Source organism: Dasypus novemcinctus, chromosome 7 (genome assembly GCF_030445035.2).
Source record: "Dasypus novemcinctus isolate mDasNov1 chromosome 7, mDasNov1.1.hap2, whole genome shotgun sequence".
NCBI lineage: Eukaryota > Metazoa > Chordata > Mammalia > Cingulata > Dasypodidae > Dasypus > Dasypus novemcinctus.
Window position 1 is genome coordinate 97841034 of NC_080679.1, and position 26989 is coordinate 97868022.

General features: G+C 40.2%; 1 protein-coding gene across 10 annotated transcripts in view; it reads left to right on the forward strand.

The window, feature by feature from the left end:
* Window positions 1-26989, forward strand: part of NEB (nebulin) — a 220411-nt gene that overhangs the window by 151357 nt on the left and 42065 nt on the right. For 9 of the 10 annotated variants that reach the window (XM_058300921.1, XM_058300925.2, XM_058300923.1 and 6 more), the window contains exons 122-140: window positions 1120-1227; window positions 3781-3894; window positions 4224-4421; window positions 4697-4801; window positions 5415-5519; window positions 6667-6774; window positions 9598-9705; window positions 10827-10934; window positions 11479-11583; window positions 11683-11787; window positions 12430-12528; window positions 12867-12977; window positions 17439-17543; window positions 18170-18274; window positions 18529-18633; window positions 21130-21234; window positions 21387-21491; window positions 23766-23870; window positions 25110-25214. In XM_058300921.1, coding sequence (XP_058156904.1) covers window positions 1120-1227; window positions 3781-3894; window positions 4224-4421; window positions 4697-4801; window positions 5415-5519; window positions 6667-6774; window positions 9598-9705; window positions 10827-10934; window positions 11479-11583; window positions 11683-11787; window positions 12430-12528; window positions 12867-12977; window positions 17439-17543; window positions 18170-18274; window positions 18529-18633; window positions 21130-21234; window positions 21387-21491; window positions 23766-23870; window positions 25110-25214 — 2109 coding nt within the window. Of the gene's footprint in view, window positions 1-1119; window positions 1228-3780; window positions 3895-4223; window positions 4422-4696; window positions 4802-5414; window positions 5520-6666; window positions 6775-9597; window positions 9706-10826; window positions 10935-11478; window positions 11584-11682; window positions 11788-12429; window positions 12529-12866; window positions 12978-17438; window positions 17544-18169; window positions 18275-18528; window positions 18634-21129; window positions 21235-21386; window positions 21492-23765; window positions 23871-25109; window positions 25215-26600; window positions 26706-26989 lie in introns of all 10 variants that reach the window. The other variant, XM_058300922.1, reaches the window with a different exon arrangement.

The following is a 26989-nucleotide window of genomic DNA, read 5'->3' on the forward strand; positions in this document are numbered from 1 at the left end:
AAACTTGTTAGCTCTTTTGTTCCCCACTGCCTTCAGTGTGGTGTTGCACTTGTAGTACAATTCAGTCCATTTGTTATAGTTTGTATTCCATTTTGATTCCCTGCCAATCCAGGTTGATTTCTTTGTTTCTTTCAGTTTATATCCAGTGAAATTCATTCTTTGTGGTGTATAGTACTAGGACTTTTAACAAATGCAGAGAGCAATATATATACTGCCAGTCAAAATTCCCTTTTGCTGCCACTTTAAAATCAGTTCCTCCCCCACAGACTTCCCTCCCTCATCCCTGGCATCCACAGAACTATTTTCTGTCCCTATAATTTGCCTCTTCCAGAATATCATGTAAATGGAATCAGCCTTCTAGGTCTGGTTATTTTCTTTAAAAAAAAAAAATTTAAAAGAAGCTTTATATTACATAAATGTCACATCAAAAATATATGGGATTCCCATACACTCCAGTCCATGTACTTTACATACTCCAGTCCATATACTCCATATACTTTAGTGAAGTACATTTATATGTCAGGCATGTTGCTGCATAAAATAAATCATTTATTCCTTTTAATTGCATAATAGTATTCCATTCTGTGGTACTACCACAGTCTGTTTAGCCTTTCACCAATTGAAGGACATCTGAGCTGCTTCTAGACTTTGGGCAATTATAATTAAAACTGCTATAGATGTTTGCATGTAGATTTTTGTGTGACTGTAGGTGTCCATTTCTCCTGGGCTGATACCTAAGAGTGGAAACAAATGTTTTTTTGAGCTCCCACTAGCTTCAAAAGAATAGGGAAGGATACACTGATTATCTTTAAAATGTTAGTAGTCTTCATCCTCCAGGGATTCTCAGACCTATGGGGAAATGAGTATGATCCAAAACTGGTAACTGGTGGACTGTGACAAGGGCTATGGCAGAGAACACAGTAGTGGATGATGAAATGATGGTTGTGGAGTAATCCATTAATCCACTTCAGGTTACTCATGGCCTGGTTACAGAGGGAATAGATCTGAAGGTTGGTAGGGGTTGTCTGAGAAGACCAAAAGTAAAGGGAAAATCTGCTACTTGGAAGCTAACCATATGTATTTTCCCATATTAACACGAAAATTTTAAATTCCCTACAGAACCTGTACAAGGAGGCCTGGGACAGAGTGAAAGCCACTAGCTACATACTGCCTACGAACACTGTGTCCCTGACACATGCCAAGAACCAGAAGCACGTGCCCAGCATTGTAAGTGAAGAACAAACACGACAGCCTCGTGCCCGCCTCTGCGCTCCCCTCCTCTCCACTCCCATATTTTTTCTGGTTGATTCATATGTTACCCAGAAGTGCCCCTGGCACTTCCATGGAGGTAGCCCAGCAAATCATTCCAGATGCTCAGGTGTCCCAGAGTGGGAGAGTTTATTACTCTCAAGGGCACTGCAGTACAGAGAAAACTCAGAGACTCTTGCAAGAATGATACAGATGTGAAGGCCACAGCCTTACAGGCTGCCTGCCTGGGAATGACGGATATTCTGTGTTAGCCAGAAGTGAGGATAGGCAGAAGACAGAATATGCCATTCAAAATGCACTCTTTTTCAATAATTGTGTGGACTTTTTGACAAGAACAAGCCAGTAAATGTGAAAAACCCATTATTAAACCATCCCCAAATAAATTATTAAAAGATAACTATTTTTATAACTGCGAAATGTAAAAAAAAGTTTAAATATTTTGAAATTCTACTTTTAAAGGCATAACTATTCTGACATGTAGACGTATTTTTTTAAATCCTAAATTACATGTGCTGTTTAAATAATGATAAAAAGTCTTACGATCGCCAACCCTCTATGCGTAAAATGTTAAGTAAAATCTCTTATTGTAAAATTCCCTGTAACCTTCGTTGTAGTTTTAATAAGCCATGTTGACTTTTCAGAAACATTAGACACGTTTATCTCTTAATTTAGAGTATTTTATATATAACACATAAGACCAATATTTCTCAAACTTTTTTTAACCATGATCCACTGTGAGAAATTTATTTTATATTGCACATCAACACACATGCATACATATATACAACTGAAGTTTGTGAGTTTCCTTCTGACATAAGTGTTTCACAGAAGAATACTTTACTATAGGGAATGCACTGTGATCATTTCAGTTTTTTCTATTCATTTAAATTCCAGTGATCCCAGTAAATTCATTTCACTTCCCTCCAATGGGCCTAGAGACTCAGTTTAGAAAAAGACTTCTTTAGACAGTATATGGAAGCAATCTAAATATTTACTTGGAGGAAATATTAACATATATGATTTTGTCCAGACCCAACTCTCCTTGGAAAACTGCAAACAGACTAGCCCAAAGAAGTAACTATTTCATTTGGGAAGAGAAGTTTTATAATGGGATTTAGAAAGCCCAGCAGGGACTTAGGCATCAGATTTTTTTTCTGTTAAACAACGCATCTAGCACCAATGGTGCATTTATGAAGAAGCTAAACATTATTTCAGCACATGCTGCTGTATGCATTTAACTTCCCTGGTATGAATCTGTAGAAAAATACTTTAGTCATGAAAAATGTTATAAAGGCAGGATTCTCTGTAAATTGTTCTTGAAACAAGGTAGGGTATAAAAAAAATTAATGCTTTAAAAGAAGTTTGCAACCTTAGTTTTAAAAAAGAGATGACTTTACTATCTTCTTAATAAGCAAAGAATAGATTAGATGTAAGGAGCCTGTGAACCAATGTTCTGGAAAATTCTGATGGGCATTTTAGTTTGTCTCTAGTCAGGAAAAAGGTTTGGCTAGAATTCCGACAAAACACTCCCAGCTCCCTTTCTTTACTGAGACGTGGGCATCTGGGTTATGAGAGAATGATGATTTTATTCTCACTTGCTAAGAGATTGGATCTTAGTCTTTGTAGGCGCCTTATCACTTAGTTCAAGTAGTCTTGGAGCATAAATTAATAAGTCAACTTGGCTTAAGAACTAAATGTGAATACCTAAAAGTCAGTTTTCACTTATAACTTGGTTGTCCTGTATTTTTTAAAAAATCTTTTAGACACTGAAATTTAGGATGTGTCTAATCTTAAGCATTAGGCTTGTTGGTTATTAAAAACAAATTCCTGTGTGTATTTTTTTAAGGGTTGACTAACGGTATTAACAAAGCCATGGTCACAAAAGAGATTATTTAAAAATTACATAAGCTTTCAAATGAGTTAGTTGTTTTAGCAGTAAAAAGTATTAGTATTGGCATAGGAATTTTAATAATAGTAATTAAAATTTTATACTGTTTTATAGTATTAAAAATACTTTCAGACATATACCCTTATATATCCTCCATTGTTAGAGCCAGTCCAGGATTGTGTATTGCGTTTAGTTGTCATTGTTTCTCCCTTTCTCTTTCTCTCTTTCTCTCTCTTTCCCTCTCATTTTAAACTTTTTATTTTGAAATACTTTCAAACTTACAGGACATTTACAGAAATAATACAAACTCAAACAGAGAACTCCAGTACTCCCCTGTTTCCCCTGATACCAAGATATATAGCATTTTAGCCTCACAGTTACCCTGTGGCAGGCACCAATATTACACTTCTCTAGGGATGAGGAAGCAAGCTGGATCCCAGAGTCAGGTCCTTCCTACTCCTTTTTGTTTGTTTTTTAGGAGGTATGGGGAAATGAACCCGGGACCTCATACATGCAAAGCAGGTGCTCAACCACCGAACTCCACCCACTCCACCCTACTCTTTTAATAATACCAATCCATTACTCCCCAGAACTTTTTCTTTCTTTGGACTTTTTCTCTGTAGGTCAAATATCGGGAAGAATATGAAAAGTTCAAAGCTCTTTACACGTTACCAAAAAGTGTTGAAGATGATCCGAACACAGCACGGTGCCTCCGAGTCGGCAAGTTCAACATTGATGTAAGTAATCCCAAAGGCCTTCATTCACCTGGAAGCCAGGTAAAATATCCCCAACTTAAAATCAGAATTTTTTCTGTTAAACAATGCATCTAGCATTGATTGCAAGCATGTAAGAAGCAAAACGTTGCTTCCGCCCATGCTGATGTATGATTTTAATTTTCCCTGGTATGACTCTGCAGAAAGTGTTTGAAAATCCCAGTCCCCACCCTGCGCCCAACCAGTGTCTGTGAGGTGACCACCATGACCTCTCAGCGTGTGAGAAAGCCATGGGTAGTCATGAGGCCATGCACACTTTCCTGTATAATTGGCCTGGCATTTTAACTTTGCAGCATCTGTACAGATCGGTTTATGAAAAGAACAAGATGAAAATCCACATTGTGCCTGACATGGTAGAGATGGTTACTGCTAAAGATTCTCAGAAGAAAGTCAGTGAGATTGATTACCGCCTACACCTCCATGAATGGATTTGCCACCCTGACTTGCAAGTCAACAGTCACATCAGGAAAGTCACAGATCAGATCAGTGATGTAAGCCCATTTCTTGTGAAACAGATTCACATGTCTTTTCTCCCAGCCTCCTTTCAGTATTGCTTTCCTGTATATCCATGGGACTGGCTTGATTTGGGAGCTGTCCTTGGAAGCAGGGCTCTGTGTGCCAGTGTTTCTGTGTCTCCCTCAAATTGGTCCCATGACGCTTTTGCTTTTCATCCCATAAGGTCCCCCTGTGTCCAGAGAGTGCCTAGTGTTAAAATGATGGTAAAATTATTTATTTCTGATCCCCTCCATCTCTTGAAACCCTCTAGATTGTGTACAAGGACGATCTCAACTGGCTCAAAGGCATTGGTTGCTATGTCTGGGACACTCCGGAAATCCTCCATGCCAAACATGCTTATGATCTACGCAATGATGTGAGTTTGCCTTGGAATATTTCCATCCTTTTGTAGTCTAGGGCCAAGGGGAGAGTTTGTAAAATAGGGTCGTTGTCACAGACCAGTCGGTTTAATGTGGCCTAAGTGGCATTGAGGATGCCTGGGTTGAGGAGCAGAGCACAGCCACCTTTCAGGATTGCTCGTGGCATTCCTGTTAGACAGGCAGTGGAGCTGTCACATTGTCCTCTGGTGGAAAAAGGATCTCTGGCTCTTCTCTCAACATTTTGGAGTATTTTGTAAAATAGAGCACATAATTCTCTCTATAGGAAAATCTCATTTGTTGAAAGTTTGTGATGCCCTAGGCAGGACTTGTTTGTAAAGAGAGGATTTGCTAGGCAAATTAATACTGTAATCAAGATTTCAATAAGAAAGCTTAAACTTTCCTAGCAGAACAGTTATCAAGCCTCCCAGAGGACTCTAGAAGATCTATCAGGTGATAAGCATAGCTTAGGCTGATTGCTATAAAATTCAGATGCATCCCGATCTGTCAACCAAGTGCTTATGAATGTAAAATCCTGTGAGTTAAATGAAAACCAGCAATTTCTGGTATAACGAATGACCCAACTTAGACTCATTTTCTTCCTCTCGGCAGATCAAGTACAAAGCTCACGTGCAGAAAACAAGGAACGACTACAAGTTGGTCACTGACACACCTGTCTACGTTCAGGCTGTTAAAAGTGGGAAACAGCTAAGTGATGTAAGTGAGAATTGGGAGCGCTTCTTTGAGCAGTGTTGGTTTCCAGGTAAAGGTCAAGTGAGTAAATATCACCAAACAAAAATGGAGGGTTTTCCGCCCAGTATGCTCAAATGACCAATTCCTGAGACACTGGGATTTCAAAGAGAGAAAGCAGGAGAACAGATGGCCTTTCAGTCTAAAATCTGTCTCCATGAATAAGACGTTTAGGGTTTTTATGGATTCACACAAGGGAAGGTATAGTGGTTACCATTACCACAGCAAGTCTAAACAAGGTCTGGGACTAGTCAGCGAGTTTTAATAATTTCAGGTACTAACTTTTGACTCTTCTATAATATACTAGAAAGTAAGAAAAAGCATCTATACAATGATTCTGTAATCATTATCATGTGTTAATTCTTAACTCTTGATTACCATATGGCGTACCTGGAAATAAACACAGGGGCCACCGCTCAAACAGAAGTGGCCAAAACGGAAGGCTGGGCAGTGCTAGGTTATATCTAACTGGGAAACAAGAGTCATTGCCTTAAAAAAGACTTGACACTGTTCCTGTTTCCTAAAACCTGGTGTGTTCAAGAGGTTCCCTGGGATGTAGTTGTAAGTGGTCTAAGTCTGTGAAATACTTTGTATTTAGAGCTTCAGAGTTGCTCTTTACATCTGGGTGTCATGAACAACAGTTTGTGAATCACTCCATGGGCCTTGTAAGAAGTCAGAGCTGTGATAGACGAGGGAGCAGGCTGGCTCGGAAGTGAGTTGTAGGTTGGAATCCTGCCTCTATCACACACATTCTCTGGTTCCTTCTCTGTAAAATGGGAACATGTATATAATTATACGCAATAATGCCTGAGACAGAGCAGACACAAAGCTGCTCTCTTTTCTGTTTAACCCCAAAGATTAATTGGAAAACCTTTGGTCACACCAGTGAGTTAGGACACTGAAGTGGTAAAATGCCCACTCCTCCTCTTCTTACTCCTGAGCCGTGCCTTCCACTTACCTCTCAGTGTGGGTGGCACACCGATTCTAGTTCTCTAAGCAAAGTGAAGCAGGCTACCTTTTTAAAAATAAAAGAGACTTGGTCTCCATTCACTCAGCTTCTTTCTAACCATGCCAGCATGGTCTGAGCCACCTCGCTCTGCTTCTCCCACTGCAGGCTGTCTACCACTACGACTACGTGCACAGCGTCAGAGGTAAAGTGGCTCCAACGGCGAAAACCGTGGACCTGGACCGGGCCCTCCATGCCCACAAGCTCCAGAGCGAGGTGAGCAGGGCAGGCGGAGAGCCAGCAGCAGCCTTCGCACGCCAGGCCTGCTTCTCGGGGGTGGCCTGTCGGCAACTGAGGAGTTGGCCTTGGCTTGGGTGTCCTCTCAGCCTGACCTTGTGACTACCCTTCCATTCAGCAGTTGGAAAGCAAACAAACAAACAAAGCACAGATGATAACCTCTCTTCCCTCTTGCCTGGATCTTCCTATCTAGCAATCAAGCAAGCAATAGGAAGTTTTTGAGCAAAGCTTACAAGCTGTGTTAGTCTGCCAAAGCGCTGCCAGTGCAAAGTACTGGAACTATGTGGGCTTTTATAAAGGGGATTTACTTGGGGTAAAAGCTTACAGTTCTGAGGCCAGGAAATATCCAAATTAAGGCACCATCAGAGATGCTTTCTCTCAAGTCAGCTGCCACTTGTTGATGCAAGTTGGCGAGTGAGCTCTGCCTTGGTCTCTACCATCTCCTGGAGCTCAGCTGTGGGCAACAGGCATAGGGCTTGTTCCTTACCAGGCCTCCTCTCTCAGTCTTAGCTGCTCCACTTTCTTCCCAGGTTCTGCTGCGAGATGTCGGGCATATGGCTCATCTCCCCCTGAGCCTCAGCTCTTTGAGCCTCTCCTTTCTCTCACGTGTCAGGATTAAATAGGACAGAGCTCCCTTTTCCTGTATGTCTCTGGTTATATCAAACTTAGCAAAAGGCCAGAGACCTGAGTTTGCTCAAGACTGGCTGACATAATCCAACCAAAATGCTCCACAGGAATGGATTAGTTCAAAATATCACCTTTTCTTTTTGGGATTCATAAAAGAACCTCAAACTGCCACACAAGCTAACAAAGAGGAGGGCTGATATACCACCTCTGCTCTCAGAAAGCTTAAAACAAAGTTGGGAAAGACAAGGCTACTAACTGTAAGAGATAAAGCTAGAAATCGCTGCTGGAATTCGGAAGAGAAGGAACCTAGACCCACCTGCGTATTTAATGTCCTTATCCTGTTTTACCTGATGGTGCTGCTTTGGCCTCAACTTTTTTTTTTTTTTTTCTTTTTTTTTCTTCTTTTTTTATTGACTTTGTAATAATATTACATTAAAAATATATATGTGAGGTCCCATTCAACCCCACCCCCCCACCCCCCCTCTCCCCCCCCAACAACACTCGTTCCCATCATCATGACACATCCATTGGATTTGGTAAGTACATCTTTGGGCACCTCTGCACCTCATAGACAATGGTCCACATCATGGCCCATACTCTCCTCCATTCCATCCAGTGGGCCCTGTGAGGATTTACAATGTCCGGTGATTACCTCTGAAGCACCATCCAGGGCAGCTCCATGTCCCAAAGACGCCTCCACCTCTCATCTCTTCCTGCCTTTCCCCATACCCATCGTCCACCATGTCCACTTTTCCCAATCCAGTGCCACCTCTTCTATGTGGACATTGGATTGGTTGTGTCCATTGCACCTCTATGTCAAGAGGGGGCTCGATTCCACATGGATGCTGGATGCAATCCTCCCCTTTTCAGTTGTAATCACTCTAGGCTCCATGTTGTGGTGGTTGTCCTTCTTCAACTCCATCTTAGCTGAGTGTGGTAAGTCCAATAGATCAGATTGTAGGTGCTGGAGTCTGTTGAGGCTCAGGACATGGCTATCACATTGTCAGTCCAGAGATTCAAATCCCCTAAATATATCTTAAACCCCAACATTAACTGCATCTCCAGCACATTAGCATGAAAGTCTTATGAAGGGAGATCCCATCTGAGTCCAGATTCATCACACATAAACACCATTTCCAAAGAGGGGCCATCTGCCCTGGTAGTTAACCCCATCGGCCATGACCATAACTCCCATGGGTCTCTTTAGCCCTCAAAGGAACCAATATCTGGGGGTTGTATCTGCTTTATCTGTCTCTCTGACTCTGCTCAGTTGTGCATGAGGGCAATCCTTCTGCCAGCCTCCAGACTCTTTTTTAGAAACTCGTAGCCATATAAACTCATTTCTCCTTTCCATTTCCCCCTTACTTTAGGTCAAACAGCATTTTAAAGTCATGTTATTTTATGTAGACATGGATATTCTGCTGATCCGCATTGAACCTTCCGTATAAGGTCATTTTCCAGTTGCATCATCAGTTGGTAGTTGATAGTGGTCCCTCGTTGCCAGGGAGGCTCATCCCCGGGTGTCATGTCCCACGCTGGGGGGAAGGCATTGCATTTACATGCTGAGTTTGGCTTCGAGACTTGGCCTCAACTTTTAATACCACTCTCTTATCCTGGATATTAAAAGAAATTTTTTTTTTAAAATATTTTAAATCCTATACTTAATCCGTCGTGCCCTTGAGAGGTAGAGTATTTCCTCCCTTTTGCCGATAATATGCACATCTTGGCCTTTTCATAGTTTGGTATGAAGATGTTGTGTTTGTGGGATGAAGAGGAGGATGGTATGGGTTCCAAAGTTGTGCCTCTCAGGGATCAAGTGATGACTGAATATTCCCTATGGGTGGGTTAAGGACGGTGGGGACACTTGGTTGCCTGTTTTCTCTGCTTTTCCCAAATTCTTGCTAGATCCCATGCATATGTCCAGAAGCATGGAAGAATTGTTTTCTATAAGCTCCTTCACTGGTTGCTCTTTTTCTGAAATAATAAATTAAGAGTAATCTAACTAATTTCATGGGTCTTAGAATTACATTTTTTTTTTTTGCTGAAACCAATTCAGTATGCATAAGTACTTTAGTATGATCAAAAACCTAACCTGAGTTATTTGTGATTTATTTAGCTTAGATCAGCTTTTTTTATGAAAGATGTCATTTCATCCCTTCTTCCTCATTCTGACAGAATCTGTACCGAGGAGCTGGCCGGCGCTCCCTGCCCACTGGATATAGGCTTCCAGTTGATACCCCTCACTTCAAGCACAACAAGAACACTCGATACATGAGCAGCTATGTGAGTGGTCTCCTCTGCATTAAAATGGGATTGTGGTTTGGGTAACATATTTATTAATAGCCTGTTATCTCCTCAATCACACCTTAAAGATTCAGCATGGTAGCATGATGAGGTGGCAGGTGGCAGCATCTAAGGATGCTGTGGGATTGGGCTGCTCCTGCAATTTGGCAGAGCTTGGGTAGTGGGTTAGGATAGGATGTCCATGCGATTGTGTCTGCACAGGTCAGTTACCTGGGCCTCAGGGCCTGTGGAGGCCATGGTGCCTCCACATCACGCTGAGCCATCCCAAGCCATGACTTCACACCTACCCTGTTGACATGTGACCGTAGTATTGTTTCATTGCAGAAGATATAACATAACCATGTGTTCCTTTGAAAGGAAGCACTTCTTACCTAGCTGCTGGCTCTGATGTTTCCCTCAGGACTGACCCTCTGTGCCCAGTTCTTAGAAATCTCAGGGGGGTAGATAGGCTCTTACTACCAGTGGCTTACCCAGGTGCTGGCTGTGCTTCTAACTTTACCCACTTTTTAAAAGCACCAGATTGGGACTTGTTGGATTTACACCACGGGAAAGGCCTAGAGAAATTTAGCTATTCCAGGAACTCTGGCCTGCAGAGCATATTCACAGTCTAGCTATTGGCTGAACAAGCTCTCTTTTTCCAGCTACCCAGGGAATCTAACCTGCAGGCCAGACAGAGTCCAAAAATGTGATTCCCATGGCTCTAGTCACCTAACTAATCTACCGTGTCATTTTAAAAATCAGTTTAAAAAGCTATTCATCAGTCTTAAAAATATTTTCTTGGTCTTTCTTTGTATTTCTTAATGTCTAGATACCTGGGGGATAAAAATATAGATTTTTTGTTTGTTTGTGGGTTTTTTTGCATATCTACCTACAAATAAATTTCATCTAAGTGAGGCTGTGTTTTATTCCTTTCAAGACCTGGCTTTATTAGCCGACAAAGAATTTTCAAGACTTGGATTAATACTGAAATTATGTCAAGAAATTTTCTTTATAGTTAGAGAGTAATTTTCAAACAAAAGTGATGTCTCTTTTCTATTGGAGAAATGTGATACTGTTCTTATTTACCCATCACTGATCTCATTCTGACTTTGCTTTTGCAGTTCAAGTACAAAGAAGTTTATGAACACATCAAGGCTAATGGTTATACTCTTGGTCCCAAAGACGTTCCATTTGTTCATGTCCGGAGAGTCAACAATGTTACCAGTGAGGTACGTGAATGGTACTTCTGTAGGGAAAATACTGATTTTCAAAGACCATGTCTTTGTCTGAAATGCACTGAGAATTTATTTATTATACCTCAACAAGGACCATGGGGGTCCTTTGTGTCACCATTTTGATACTGGTATCCCTTGGCAATGTTTTTCTAAAATTGGTAATGTTATTTATAGAGATTCAGTTCCATAGATTAGGATGCAAGATTTTTCTAAGGAAAAATTCCTTCTTTTGACATTTGCATTTTAAAAATCTTAAGATTGCACTGTAGTCTGACTCATGACACTGTCTTTCCTCACAAAGAATTGGTTTGTGCATCTGATCTTACTAACCAACCATCTGATGGAAAGTGGAAGTCTTTCGTACTTAGAATTCTTCAACTATATGAAATAAGTATTATTTTCTCTAACCGCAATCATTTTCCATATCCCCAATCTTTCCTCTCGTGGCTTTCAAATGAAATATTTGATTGTTGATTCATCAGTAGATGCCCTCATTATCCTACATTAAGTGCTTGAAATGGTTTTTCCTCAAATGTAGAGACTGTATCGAGAACTGTACCACAAACTGAAAGACAAGATTCACACAACTCCAGACACACCTGAAATCCGCCAAGTCAAAAAGACACAAGAGGCTGTCAGTGAGGTGGGTGTTCCCTGAGGGGAGAGGACTGGCAGCAGAGCCCAGGGCTGGATGTCCACCATTTTGTTTCTAATGTGGGTGTTTCTGGGAATTTTTCTTTAGTTGATCTACAAATCAGACTTCTTCAAGATGCAAGGCCACATGATCTCCTTGCCTTACACACCCCAAGTGATCCATTGCCGCTACGTGGGAGACATCACCAGTGATGTAAGTATCTCATAGGATCTTTTCTGGCAGGGTCACACCTTGCAGACTTGCTTTCCACATTTAAGCCCAAGAGTGCTCTTTGGACATCCTTTTCCACTGAGTACTTCTAATTTGAGAGTACAACTTGGAAGTGTGGAAGCAGGACCCCACATTTCACCAGGTGTGGAAACAGCAGTAAGAGGACAAGTTGGAAAACACAAGAATTGCAACCACCATTCTACATATAATACTGAATAATTACCAGCTCTTTAACCTCCAACTGCCTATGTCCCACATCATGTTTGGTATCTTTCTCCTACTCATCCCTACTCCCACCCCTTCTAGCAACTTCCTGCTGACATTTTGCTCTCCTTCTTGGATGCTTCCTTCTCCTAAAAGATGCCTACCTTCACTCTGTGGCTTTCTCCCATCACCGTAATAATAAAATAATAGCCGTGTTTTCTCCTCAGCTCAGGATTAGAGACTTAAATTTAAAAAGTTTTTAAACCTGTGATTTATCTGAGGGTGAGTAAATTAAGAGTACAGGGTGAATGAACATGAGGAATCAAAATAAAAGATAAATCAATAAAGACATGTCACAACTCTTTTTTGTTCTTGATTTACATTTGCACATGACCAGCCATATTTCTCTTTGCTCCACAGATTAAATACAAAGAGGACTTGCAGATCCTGAAGGGGCTGGGCTGCTTCCTGTATGACACTCCCGACATGGTTCGCTCTCGGCACCTGCGGAAGCTGTGGGTGAGTGCATGTCTTCAGAAGGGGCAGTCAGCTCCCACAGATACCCGCCGGCCCCTCCCCAGCCGCGGGGCACTGGGCAGGAAGAATCTTTACCTCCAGCTACTTTTAAGGGGAACTGTACCTTTGACCCTCCTGAACAAGTCAAGCCTCACTCAAGGTGATCTCTGCCTCTCGTAAAAACAATCAACTTGGCTAAATGACAGTTGCTTTTGTTCCTGCCTGGAAAGACACCCAGGCTGCTTAGCCTGCACTGCGCTGGTCCCTGGAAGGAGAATGTGTGACCATGACATACAATCACGTAAATGATTAATTACATTGCATTTCTGCTATTTTTTTAGTCTAATTACCTGTACACTGATAATGCAAGGAAGATGCGAGACAAGTACCAAGTGGTACTTGACACTCCAGAATACAGAAAAGTGCAGGAACTGAAGACACACCTGAGTGAGGTAAGGAGGCCCCACCTGCCACTACAAGGGACCAGACTTGATCAGTAAGGACTGATTTGCTCAAAAGGTTTTTAGTTCACCTTGTGATTATATTTCAGGCAGCTACAGCAGGTAAGAGATCTCCCTTCTTCCCCTAACTGTGGGGTTGCCACTGTGTCTAAGCAAGTCAATTGAACTCACTCTTCCTCGGGTTCTTTTTTGTCCCTGTTTGGTAAAACAAGGATATGAGGATATTGATGCTTGCCCTGCCTATGATTATGGCAGCTGAGAGGTTACATGATTTTATAAAGTGCCTTTGTCCTACATTATTGTTGTAGTCTCCAAACTGAACTTATTTCAAAACTTCCTCTCTAGGGGAGCGGGTATAGCTCAGTGGTTGAGTACCTGCCTCCCATGTGTGAGGTCCCAGGTTTAATCCTCAGTGCTCCTAAAAACAAAAAAACAAAAAACAACTTCCTCTCTCTTTAAAATCTGATATCAGGAATGCTAATCCTGGCAGTGCCCTGTTTAAAAGTCTTCAGTGGCTCCCTACTGCCCACTCAATTAATTCTAAATTACTTAGATTCATTTTCATCTGCCCATCTGGTACTGAGACTCCTGATTTATTGCAGTTATTTGTATGTAGTTCTGATTCTGTAGCTAGACCATTGGTTCCTTGAGACCTGGAACCCCCTTTATTTAAATTATGTTTCCCATAATGTGTTAGACACAATAGATGTCTGTGTTTGCTGATGATTAAATGTGCTTTATACAGTTAAGGGCATTCCACAAATGTAAATGGCTGTTATTATATGTCAACTGGCCATTCTCATTCAACCATCAGCTGTCTAGTAACCTCATCTATCAGACTTCGCCATGCTGAGCCAAGCACTGGCCATCAGGCCACCTCATTCTTTTCAATAGCTCTGATGGCTGTTGATTAGGAATCATGTTCTTAGATTTGGAGATGCCCTGGCACATCAAATGTTGCCTCTGCCTGGAGTTGTACAACTTCCTACACTCCAGTGAGCCAGGGGCAGATGATGATTAATTCTTCAGCTTTCACAAATGCTACCTTGAGCCCATTAGCTTTCTCAAAAGCTCCCCTGTGTTGTTCCACTGGTGCTAGGACTCAGATAGAAATGCTTACATATATTTTTTATCCCAGTAAGGATGTGCTTCTCCACTCTAGCTGACTATCAGAATCACCTGTGAAATATATTTAAATCCCTAAGTGGGATCCTGCCTCCAGTACCACCAGACACCAGTTTTCTATGTCTGGATAGCTGTATGATTTTAGATGCTCCATAGGTGATTCTAATATGCAGCCAATCTTGTAAATCAGTTTTAAAGAATTTCCTCTCTCAGCCACCAAATAATAAAAAAATTGTTTGGTAACTTAAAATACTGTTGGCATCTCTGAAATACCTTTACTTCTCCTGGGTTCAGTATCAGTTAAAACTATTTCTCCTTTTCCCAATTCCTGTTGGGATTTTGAGCATATTGTACATCAATACTGAATTCCACATGAGGAAGAATGGAAATTTTTCAGTGGCACAGTTTTTCCGACATTTGCTCCACCATAAGGATGACGTGGGCTTGACAAACTCCTGATTCAAGGCATTCCTTTGGATTCAGAAGTTCTGGAGTAGGACCTCCATCTCTGTTTTTAATAAGGACCCAAGGGATTTTTAGGACCAGTAAAGTTTCGGAAATGCCAACTTCATAAAAAGTTTGATGAAAGGAATTTCAAATGATTGACTTTTAAGTTGTCTCTGAATTGTATAGATTGTTGACATATATATATACACATATATATGTATATGTGTGTGTGTGTGTATATATTATTAGGAAGCAGTGATGTCCCAAGCAGCATAAACAGCATATAACTTAGTAAAGGGGAAATGTAGTACCAAGAGAATTATAGAAAAGGCAGAAGAGAGGTGGGTTCTAGTATCAGATTTACTTCCACTTAGCTGTGTGATCTTGTGTAATTCTCAACTTCAGCACCCCAATTTCCTAAGTGAAGGATTGGACTAGATGATGATTCTGATTCCTTTTATCTGTAAGATTCTATGTGTTTTGTTGGTTTGCTTTATTCAAGAGTACCATAACTTTTCATTTAGTTTATCTCCTTTCTTTTGATATTACATCAAAATCAGCCCCAAGAAGATGAGCTACACTTTGCTTTAACTTGCACTTCTTTTCATTTAGATGTAAAGAAATGGACTTATACCTACATGTATATGAACATATTTTTTTTACATTTAATCTCTTCAATTGGCATTTCTAACTGTGATTAGAATGCATTTGTTCTTTCTAGTTTGCATCATTAAATAAAATTCACTCAATATTTATTAGGGGACTACTATTTTTAAAGTCCTTTGACTAGTCATTAGGTGATGAAAGGATGGCAGAGCTGAGTCCCTGCATTCGAGAGTCCAAAGACAGGGAGAACTGGCAAATATTGATATGATAAATGATATATTACAAGAAAAATCAAGTCCAAGTATGGACTCTAGAGTGGTCCAAGCAGATGAAAGAGAAAGGACATTCTGGACAGAAAGGACAGTAGATAAAAAGAGCCAAATGGTGGAAAATGAGGCTAGAAACATAGTTATGAGCCAGGATATGAAGACTCAAGGGTAGTATATTAATGATCTTGGATTTGATAAAAAATTATTGAAGAATTACTTTTAAGTAGGACAGATCTGAGCCTTAAGATCTGAGTATCTTGGAGTTTGAAGAAAATTTCTCACTTAGACTTCTGAAAGATGAATGAGTCATGTGGAGTAGTCCAGTAGCAAAGTTGAGAAAGTGATATAGGGAGCTCCTTTGGCACATGTGGGGGGGGGATAAAAGAGGAGTTGGACAAGGGCTATGGCCATGGGAAATGAGAAAAGGGAACAAATTTAAGGGATTTCATGAGGCTACAAGCCCAGAATTCATGAGCATTCTGATGTGGGGATGAGGGTAAAGGAGTCTAGGATAACTCCCAAATTTCTGGCCTGGTGCCTGGGAAATTAGAGAGCCATTTACTAAAATAGAGAAAATAAGCAAAACAGATTTGAGCTGAGAATGGAGGTAATATAAAGAATTCTACATTGATCATGATGGGTCATCCAAGTTCAGAAAGTTGTTGAAAATTTGGGTCTGGAGCCAAAAGAGACACCGGACATATAGATTTGGAAGTCATCAGTCTCAAAGTGATGGTTGAAGCCATGCATGTTTTAGTTTTCCAAAGGGCTGCTGATGCAAAATACTAGAAATGGGATGGCTTTTATAAAAGGGATTTATTTGGGGTAAAAGTTTACAGTTCCAAGGCCATGAAAAGTCCAAACCAAGGCACTGTGACAGGTGCTTTCTCAACAAAATCAGCTACTGTTAATTCTGTTGTCCAGCCATGTGGCAAAGCAAGGAGGCCACCAATCTCTGCCAAGGAGCCTTCCCCTTAGGGTTCACTGTCTCCTCTTGAGCTGCTCCTTGGGCCCAGCGCCTTAGGGCTTCATGCTTAAGGGATCCTCTCATCCTGTCTCACGTGGTAAAATCAAATATGGCAGCTTCCTTTTCCTGTTTCTCTCTCTCTCTCTGTCTCCATTTTTATGAGACCCAGCAAGGGGACAGAGAATCAATATGAATTACACCCTACTGATATAGTTCAATCAAAGGCCCCTCAACTGAATTTAATGCACTCTATCACACCCACAGGAATAGATTAGCTTAAAAATATCTTTCTTTCTTTGGGATTCATAAAATAATCTCAAAGTGCCATAATGGATATAGATGAATTCACTCAGGAAAAAATGCATAGAGTGAAAGGATCCAAGTCCCTAAACCCCAAGGAATAGCAGCCTTTGAGGGAGGGCAAAATTAGTACCCAAAAAGATAGTAGGCCACTAAGCAGAAACAGGTGGAATGAAGGTAGAGAAGAGAGTTTCAGGAAGGAAACAGCTGAGCAGTTTCACTTGAGATAGAGAGGCATTCTTTGAATTTGACAGTTGTAAAATTTGAGTGGATTCATGGGAGAGGTTGGATAGAAGTCAAACTGTCACTTTGAGAAATTAATCAAAATAGAGGAAAGGAGAAAGGACCACTTAGAATGTTTGACTCTCCAGGGATGGAATAGAGCCATTGGCTAGAGGTTCATAAAGAGAGGGACTTGGGCCTCTTGGCAGATGAAGAAGGGGACCAGAAGAACAGAAAGGACTGAAAATATGGAGGGAAAGTGGATAATTGCTGGAACGTGGTCCTTGAAGTGACAAGGAAGAACGGGACCAAGAGCACAGCAGGAGGCTTGAACTTAGGCACTGAAGGTCTAGGAGAGATGGGAGGCAAACAAACTATTGGTTTATTGGACAGAAACTGAACTGCTACAGAGGGAGAAACCTTGCTTTTTCTATGAAATAAGAAATACAGGCATTTGCGGAGAACATAACATTTCTAAAAGGCAGAACTGATGATGACGACTTGTTTTACGTCTAGCTGGTATACAGAGCTGCAGGCAAGAAGCAAAAGTCAGTCTTCACTTCAGTTCCTGACACTCCTGATCTATTAAGAGCCAAACGAGGGCAGAAACTTCAGAGTCAGGTAAGAGCCTTTATTAATGAAGATTCATAAACCTGCCACACAGGTGTCACGGGTTGTGTATGTGTACCTGACCACTTCCGGTCAATGTCAAACCCTCATGCTTGCTTCTCCTTAACACTGCCTCATGTACTCCAAGAAGTGGTTTTCTTTTGGACCTTCTTAATTGAGGTTATGTTTCACATGAGCAAGTGATATCGTCTCTTCTAAGTGCTCTACAACTTTCGTCATTGAATAGTTTGTGGACGCTGGGTAGTGAAAAGTAATTGCTTGATTTATTCCATATGACCTATCTGTTGTCCACACACAAATGAAACCACGTTTCGCACAAACGGGTAAATTTTAAATGTTGAGAACTCTATCAGAATCCTTCAATCTTCTGTCACCATTTGTTAGCACATGACTTTTAGAGTGGACCCTACTCAGTAGTTTGGACATTAGATAACTATAATGTGTATATGTGTTTCCAAATGTGAAACACAGACAAATGAACAGAAACAGATATATCAAAACAAAAAACAAAACAATAAGCAAACACCTCCCCTCCGATTTAAGGTTTGGAAATAAAGAGGATTGAGGACTAAATATTTCAAGTCCCTAACGTCTCACTCCATTCTCTGATTGTTTAGTATCTGTATGTTGAACTAGCCACCAAAGAGAGACCCCATCATCGTGCTGGAAACCAGACGACAGCCTTGAAGCATGCTAAAGATGTGAAGGACATGGTCAGTGAGGTAAGCTGGGGATTTGGCAACAAAACACTGGGTTAAAGAAAAAACTCCTTCGTTAAAACTTTCACCTGATGCCTCTGATCAGAAAGCTCACTACTATAAATTGTGCTTAACAACTTCAAAACACAGAAGGCAAAGCTATTCTCGTAAAGAGTATGATTGATTGTGTCCCTTGACTAGATATTATGACTTGGTTGTTCAGTTGGGAGGGATAAAAAGCACTTGAATTATGTCTCTCTCTCTTCTGTCTTTCTTAGAAAAAGTACAAGATTCAGTATGAAAAGATGAAGGACAAGTACACCCCAGTTCCTGATACACCAATCCTCATCAGGGCCAAGAAGGCTTACTGGAATGCCAGTGATGTATGCATCTCTTCCTTCTTCTGTTGTGATAGGGAGAGCTGAGTTTGAACTACCTAACATAAGATCTTATAGTCCTATCCATGTTAAAAGTCATGGCTCACAACATGAGTAAGGGGAAAAAAAAAAAAAGAGGCACACTGTACCAGTCAGGCAGAGGAGCTAAGGATTGTGCTGAAAGGTGCTAAAAGCCGTTTTCCCATAGCTCTTTTGGGCAAAAAAGAATATACTCTTTACTTGTAATTCTTTGGTAGCATTTCCCAGGAATACTTATCCATAAAATCATGGGCTCGGAATCAGCCAAACATGGTTTCAAATCTCAACGCTGTCACTTGCCTGCTGTTTGACTCTATATAATTTACCTAATTTTTCTGGGAGACTTTTTCCCTCATATTTGGAATCAGGATAAGAAGCATGATAATTAATTTACAATAAACGAGGTAAAATATATGATGTTCCAAGCACAGTGCTGAGCTCACGATGACACTCAGAAAATGTCAGCTCCTTTTCTTCTCGATTAACTACACTAACTATTTATCTGTAACTCTAGAGCTATGTATATACATAGACAGATATATAACTCTATATATTTATGTATCTCTTACTATAGAACTATAGATCTGTAATTATAGTTACACGTTAGTTAGAATTAGGATGGACAGACTTTTGTTTCGTGTTCTTCATGATCAAGGGAAGACTGTCTTTTAAAGGTAATTATACTTCCTGTTAAGTAAAGTATTAAATTAGTCAACCAAGGTTAGTTGTCCAATCCTTACCAGTTTTGTGTCTCAGAACCCAAGTCAGAATGCATTGTTCCCATCCTCACCAGCACCAGAACTCCTAGAAAAGCATGGACAAGGTTCAAAACCAGCCCATAACCTCTCAACTTAGCAACATAGTTATAGGATTTCAGTGCCATTCACAGGCCATTGCAGTGATCCCTAAGCAGAAATGTCAGAGGGTATAGCAAATTGGAACAGTATCCCAGTTCCATGATTTTGTCAGAAATTTTCACATGGAGCTAAGAGAGTCTACTGATTAGAAAGAAGGCAAAGCCAGCTTATGCTTAAAATATAAGCCAAGGCAATAAAAAAAATTGCAAAAAAAAAAAAATGTATAAGCCAAGGGAGCAGATGTGGCTCAAGCTGTTGGGTGCCCGCCTCCCAAATGGGAGGTCCCAGGTTCGGTTCCTGGTGCCTCCTAAAGAAAAGTTGCTGACACAAAGACCAGACACAATGAACAGGGACCAGATGTGGCTCAAGTGGTTGGATACCCACCTCCCACATGGAAAGTCCCAGGTTTGGTTCCTGGTGCCACCTAAAGAAGACAAGCAGACAATGAGTGGACAAAACTAGTAGACACAGTGAGCAGACACAGCAAGCAGACAAGGAGCAGACAGGCAAGGGAACATTCTTGTTGGTTGCCAAGACACAGAATTATATACTTAAAATAGGTTAAAATGGCAAATTTTATCTCACAATAAATTTTTTAATATAAAGTTTGACTATATATACACTGAGAAAATTATTTACTCCCCCCAAAATCTGACTCCTAGGGTATTTTTAGTCTTCTTGTGACATTCCCATCTTTATCACTTCAGGGTCACCACATTTCAGGGGTGGTCACACAGTGAAATTTTCCTCTAGGGTTCATCATCCCCCTTTGGACAGCCCATCCCTTAACCTTTATCAGTACCAATACTGATGATCCTAATCTTTAAAATAGTCCAGTGTGAAAAGGGCAGTATCTGGCATTAGGTTCAGTATTTCTATCACGATTATCCTCACATGTAGAGCTAAGTGATCTTATGGGATTATCCGTATGAAAAACAAAAATTACAACAATAAAGAAAAGTGTCTTTCAGTATGTGTTGCTCAGCTATCCAAAAAGAAAAAGACCTATTTGAAGTTGAAAACAGACTGCTTAGAGTCAGACCCATCTTGTGGAGATGGGATGAATCTGCCATGATATGTTTAGGTCAGGTCAGAGCTGTCTTCTCTTGGAATATCAAAAAAGCTAAGATCATAATGAAATAAAATTTCAAATTGTTTTATGGAGAAGGCATTTTTCAATACCAGGTGTTAAAAGCTAAATCTTTCTCCCCTCTCCATGCACGTTAGAATGTTTGTTTTTTCCTCTACCCAAATCAGCTTCTTGCTTGTTGTTTTACATTTAAATAAACTTTTATTTTAAATGGTTTTAGATTTACAGAAAAGTTGCAGAGATGAGTTACCCAGTTTCTCCTATTAGTAACACCTAACATTGTCATACATTTGTCACAACAAATGAACCAATATTGACGCATTATTACCAACTATATTTCATATTGTACGGATTTCTTTAGTTTTCCCCTAATGTCCTTTTTCTCTTCCAGGATCTGAAAAGAGCTTTTTTATTTCTCCTAAATTTGAGAGAAAGCTCAAGAGAGTTCAAGCTTAAAAGAACTCAACTATTTAACTTTTCAATTTTTCATGATCCATGTGCTTTTTCTCTTTCCAGCTACGCTACAAAGAAACATTTCAAAAGACCAAAGGGAAGTATCACACTGTGAAGGATGCTCTGGACATTGTCTATCACCGCAAGGTCACGGATGACATCAGTAAAGTATGTGCCTTGGTGTTCCTACCTGAGTTGGGCTAAAGAACCCACCATCATTTTTTAGCATCCTCCCTTTCTAAAACTGTCTGGATAGAGTGTAGGCTTTTAAACATGAACTTGGGCAAGCCTTTATCATTGCCTCTATGTTGTCACCATAGGTAAAATACAAGGAGAACTACATGAAGCAGCTGGGCATCTGGAGGTCCATTCCTGACCGCCCGGAGCATTTCCACCACCGTGCAGTCACCGACGCAGTCAGTGATGTGAGTCTTAAAAGTTTCTATTTTTACATATAAATTCATACTCCCGTATGAGTTATGAAATCAAGCATTGCATAAAAACTGATAAAAAGTCCCCTGGGGGGCTTGTTAAAAACCCTCTCGTTAAAATGCGCTCTGTAGGAAAGTAGTCCTGTTAAATGTGAGTTGCTTTTATTAATAAATTGAAAGGTTTTAATATATACTATATAACAATGCACCATAAGTGAACAGAAATCAGGATTTCAGGGAGCTACTTTTAAATAATTATTTGAATATTATTCCATGTACTTCAGGCCTCAGAGCTTCTATTTGAATAAAAGAATGCTGGTTGGGGAGCAGATGTAGCTCAAGTAGTTGAACACCTGCTGCCCCTGTCCAAGGTCCTGGATTTGACCCCTGGTACCGCCTAAAAACAAAAACAAAACAAACAAGTGAAAACACCGTCCTTGGTGAACAGATGTAGCTCAGTGGTTGAGCGTTTGCTTTCCATGTACGAAGTCCTGGGTTCAATCCCCAGTTCCTCCTGAAAAAAAAAAAGAATGCTGTCTCCACCCCCAGAATTTCTGATTCAGCAGCGGGTCTGAAAATTAAATGTCTGATAAGTTCCCAGGTGAGGCTGATGCTGCAGTCTGGGGACCACTCTGCAAACACTTGGTCTAGCGAATCTCCCTAGGGCGAGTGATTCTGAAGGAGAAAAAACTCATGGTCAAAAAGAAAAGAGAAGTGTTAGAGGCCAGCAGCTCATGGCCTACAGACTCAGCATATCAGAGCCTGAAGAGTTCATCTGAAAGCCACTAGGTAGATGACCTCCAAAACCTTTTCCAGTTCTCATTTTATGGAGGATGGGTGAATTGACATGAGTAGAGGTATGGCCTTCTGGGAAGTGGGCTTGTGACAAAAGCATGGACTGGCTGGGGCAGAGGACTGGCTGGGGTTGGACCAGTGTTGGAGAGGAGGTGGCTCTGAGGCTTCCTCGGCTTCCAGACCTAGCCTTGGCCTGGCAGGGGGTGAGAGGGGGGTGGGAAGAGTGGTCGGAGCTGGCAAGTCCTTGGCGTCTCTGCCCACAGCACTGACAGCTTTAGAATCTGGAGAGCAAATGCCTCCCCTTGCTAAGCAACTCATGAAACAACGTTTGCTTCAGGGCTCCGTTTTTTGAAGCTGATTTTGTTGCTGGGGGTGAGTGGATATGAATACAGATAAGCTTCTCAAAGTGATTACATCATAAGAATAATAAAAATGACACAGTAAAAAAAAGAAAGGAAAAGCCTTGCCTAAACACTTGCCGAAATTTGAGATCTTGCGTATGGAATTTTAAGTCATAAAACTCAATTACTAAATGAGTAAACTTCAAATTCAGTGAGAGAAGAACATATTCAAATTTATAAACCTAATTTTTATTCTAAATGTATATCATATTACATGACTGGAAATCATATTCTTCGGCTGGGAAATAGCCTACTTTTGATTGTTTGAAGAGACAATTTTATGAAGCAATTAAAACACATAACAATTGTCATTTAGGAAGAAATTTTCAGCTCTATCTATGAAAATACAGCTGCCAAGCTAATGATACACTCTAGGAAAGTATGCCTGTTAAATATGAATTGCTTTAATTAGTATTAAAGATGAAAAGTTTTAATATATACTATACAACAGTCACTATAAAGTGAGCAGCAATCAGGATTACAGGGAACAACTTTTTTCTTTTAATTTTACCCTATTTTTTTTTAAGATTTATTTATTTATTTATTTCCCTCCCTTTCCCCCCAACCCCGGTTGTCTGTTCTCTGTGTCTTTTTGCTGCGTCTTCTTTGTCTGCTTCTGTTGTTGTCAGCAGCATGGGAATCTGTGTTTCTTTTTGTTGCGTCACCTTGTTATGTAAGCTCTCCATGTGTGCGGCACCATTCCTGGGTAGGCTGCACTTTCTTTCATACTGGGCAGCTCTCCTTACGGAGCACACTCCTTGCTCATGGGGCTCCCCTACGTGGGGGACACCCCTGCGTGGCACAGCACTCCTTGAGTGCATCAACACTGCACCTGGGCCAGCTGCACACGAGTCAAGGAGGCCCGTGGTTTGAACCGCGGACCTCCCATGTGGTAGACGGACGCCCTAACCACTGGGCCAAGTCCGCCGCCAGGGAACAACTTTTAGTAATTATTTGAATATTATTCCATGTACTTAAGGACTCAGAGCTTTTATTTGTCTCACAGGTATAGATCCTATTCTATGCTGTTTAGAGATGATTCTTAAAAAATTTTTTGATGTCGTTCTCCCAGGTAAAATACAAAGAAGATTTGACCTGGCTTAAGGGCATTGGTTGTTATGCCTATGATACCCCTGACCTCTCTCTGGCTGAAAAGAACAAGACTCTCTACAGTAAGGTATGTCTACTCAAGGAGAATAGACATCCATTCAACATATACCTATACCCACAGAAAGAAAATAGCCTTTCATATTTCCCTCCCTGCCATTGCTTCTAGATCTACGGATAGAGTAAATATTCAGTTGTTCACTCTCCTTCGGAATTTATTTAGTACTGACCTCATTGACTATGGCCACTTATTTGAATTTGGTGAAAGGGCATCTCAGTATAACTCCTCCTCATAGCTCTTCCAGAATTCCTTCACTGTTAATAAGTCTCAGAGTGATTTACCCTGTTAGAGCTGATACGGTAGTGAATATAAAGTGTGGTTATTTGGATCCACAAACTTGATATATGATTTGGGGCAAATCACTTAATTTATATGGGCATCATTTTCCTATTTACAAAATAAAGCATCAGATTAGCTTCCTTTGAGCTCTAAAGTAGAGTCAGCAAACTTTCTTAAAAGGCTGGATAATACTACACCACAGAAACAGTGAACCATAAGTTCAATAATGGACTATAGGTAATAGTACAATTATTAAAATGTGCTTTCATCAGTTGTAACAAATGTTCCACACCAAAGCAAAATGTTGCTAATAGGGTGGAATATGGGAATCCTGTATTTTATGCATGATTGCTCTATAAACCCACAACTTCTCTAATTTAAAAAAAGCTAGATAGCAAATATTTTAGATTTTATGGTCCACTTTTGATCTGTTACATATTCTTTGTTTTTTTATAACCCTTAAAATGTAAAAACCATTCTTATCTCATTGGGTCATTTAAAAATAGGCACTGGGTGTGGTTTGCCTGTGGGTCATAATAACTGACTCCTATTCTAAAACATTATGATTATCTGATAAATTACTGGAAAACTATATTCAAATTAATGGACTAAAAGCTTCCAGCAAGTGCATATGATAAATATCTTCATGGTTTTAAAAGAATCATTATAATACATAGGAACAAAGAACAAATTAATTGGAATTTTTGCCCAGTATGGAAAATAGATCCGTTTGACATCCATTCAATGTGTTTTCTAGTATTGTATTTTGGTACTAGTTTTCAAGACATCCAGGTGGTCTACCTTTCATTACCGTGGGAGACAAGTAAGAGCTTAGTAAAGACCTAGTAAATACTTAATTAGCTCTATGAATAAAGCAATTAACACAATTATATGGTAAAATAAATGGCATGTCTCGTTCTTGAGATAATCACAACCTGCTATAAAATAACCACTTTCTATTTTCTCTAGTATAAGTATAAAGAGGTATTTGAAAGGACAAAATCAGATTTCAAGTATGTCGCCGACTGTCCAATCAATAGGCATTTCAAGTATGCAACTCAGTTGATGAATGAGGTAAGTATGACCTGAACTAATTAAGTCTATTCAGTTCCCTTAAGACGTCTGTAGAATTATTTAATTAAATAAAAATGCATAAAATGACAGCAAAGTCGTTCTAAGCAATGTTTTAAAATAAAGATTTGGAAAGACTCTATAATGTCACCATCCAATGGGTTCTGACAAAATCATGAATAATAACAAGGGAAAGGACCTTCCAGAGTGCTAAGAGAGCCCACACCCATAGCCTTCTGTTTAGGGGAATATGGTCCAGTCAGGCATGAGACCAAGGAGGTAAAGGATCTTGCTGATTATCAGCTGAACTCCCTTAAACATACTATTATGTAGAATTGGGAGAATTACAAGTTTAAGGTCAATTTAATATCTTACCAAGGCATGAAAATGGCAATGGTTGCCATCCCTAAGAAATAGTTATGATTCACATATTCTTATTTATTGCTGCTGTTACTCTCACACACATTAGTGCAGAGAAGTATCCATTTGCCACCAAAAAATTTCCTTTATATTCTACCCAATCTTTCCCGGAACCATCTTTAAGAAAATTTAGGTTAATTTAGTTCAAGATCACTGAAATAAGAAAGCTATAAATTTACTTATGTTTGAGTGGTTTTACGTTTAATTTCCCGTTTTCAGATTTCCAGGGATTTATATAAGTTCAAACATCAATGTTAGAAAACTAGTAAAAAGTACCAAAAAATGAAAATGTAGCCAATGGTATATTTCCTCCAATGTATGACTTTTTTGTTGTTCTTGTTTATTAATTTGATTTAGTTCATTTTTATTAGACTTCCAGGCTGGATGACTCTGAAGAATCACTGTCAGTAGCTTCATAGGAGGGCAGTCTCAATGTATTTTGTTTCTATTTTTCTGTTTCTCAAAGGAGGGCAGTCTCAATGTATTTTGTTTCTATTTTTCTGTTTCTCAAAGGATTTTCAGATTTCTTTTCTAATCAAATAAATTAACTAGTGTTAGATGACTCCTACAATTTGTCTATGAATGTTTTAGCATCAGTTATGCTTTTTGATTTTCATAGCCTTAGAGAGTAAACCTGTAGCATATCGGTACCTTATGTTAAATATGATTTAAGTTGCCATAAAATCTAACCACCGCTAGCGACATCATATGTAAAGATGGAGAGTGTTTAGGCACAATGTACTCCAATTTCAATGTCATAAAGCAGCTGTATCCCAAGCCCTGGCCTTCTCCACGTGATTATCATTCTCTTGACTCTTTTTGCCACCCTCTTTTTTTTTATCACCCTGACTGCTTCAGGAGCCCATCTCTAGAAATGACATGTTTTTGGCTCTCTGTAGTGTTTAACTTGGGACATTTCTGTATACTCTTGAAGTTGTACTCTTGCTATAATTTGATATGTTTGAGCAGAAAAAATACAGAGCTGATTATGAGCAGCGGAAAGATAAATACCAACTGGTGGTCGATGAGCCTAGACATCTGCTGGCTAAGACCGCAGGCGACCAGATCAGTCAGGTACTGTGAGGGGCACGCTGGGCGGCCCAGGCAGGCTGTCCTCCAGTTTTCTCATGAGATGTTGTCCCGTCTGCTGCAAGGATGTCATAGGTTCTGCCTATGATATTGGACCGTTCTGTTTCAAAGTTTCTGTCTAGCCACCCAAAAAGCTCACGAGCTATTTGAGTGTGCCAGTTCATGCTCTGTGTCCTCACTGGTATTGGGGTGAAGATGAGAAGAAAGGCTGAGTCCTGCCACCCCTTGCTCTTCTGGAGGGCCTCTTTGTCAACTGCTGTGTCCCCATG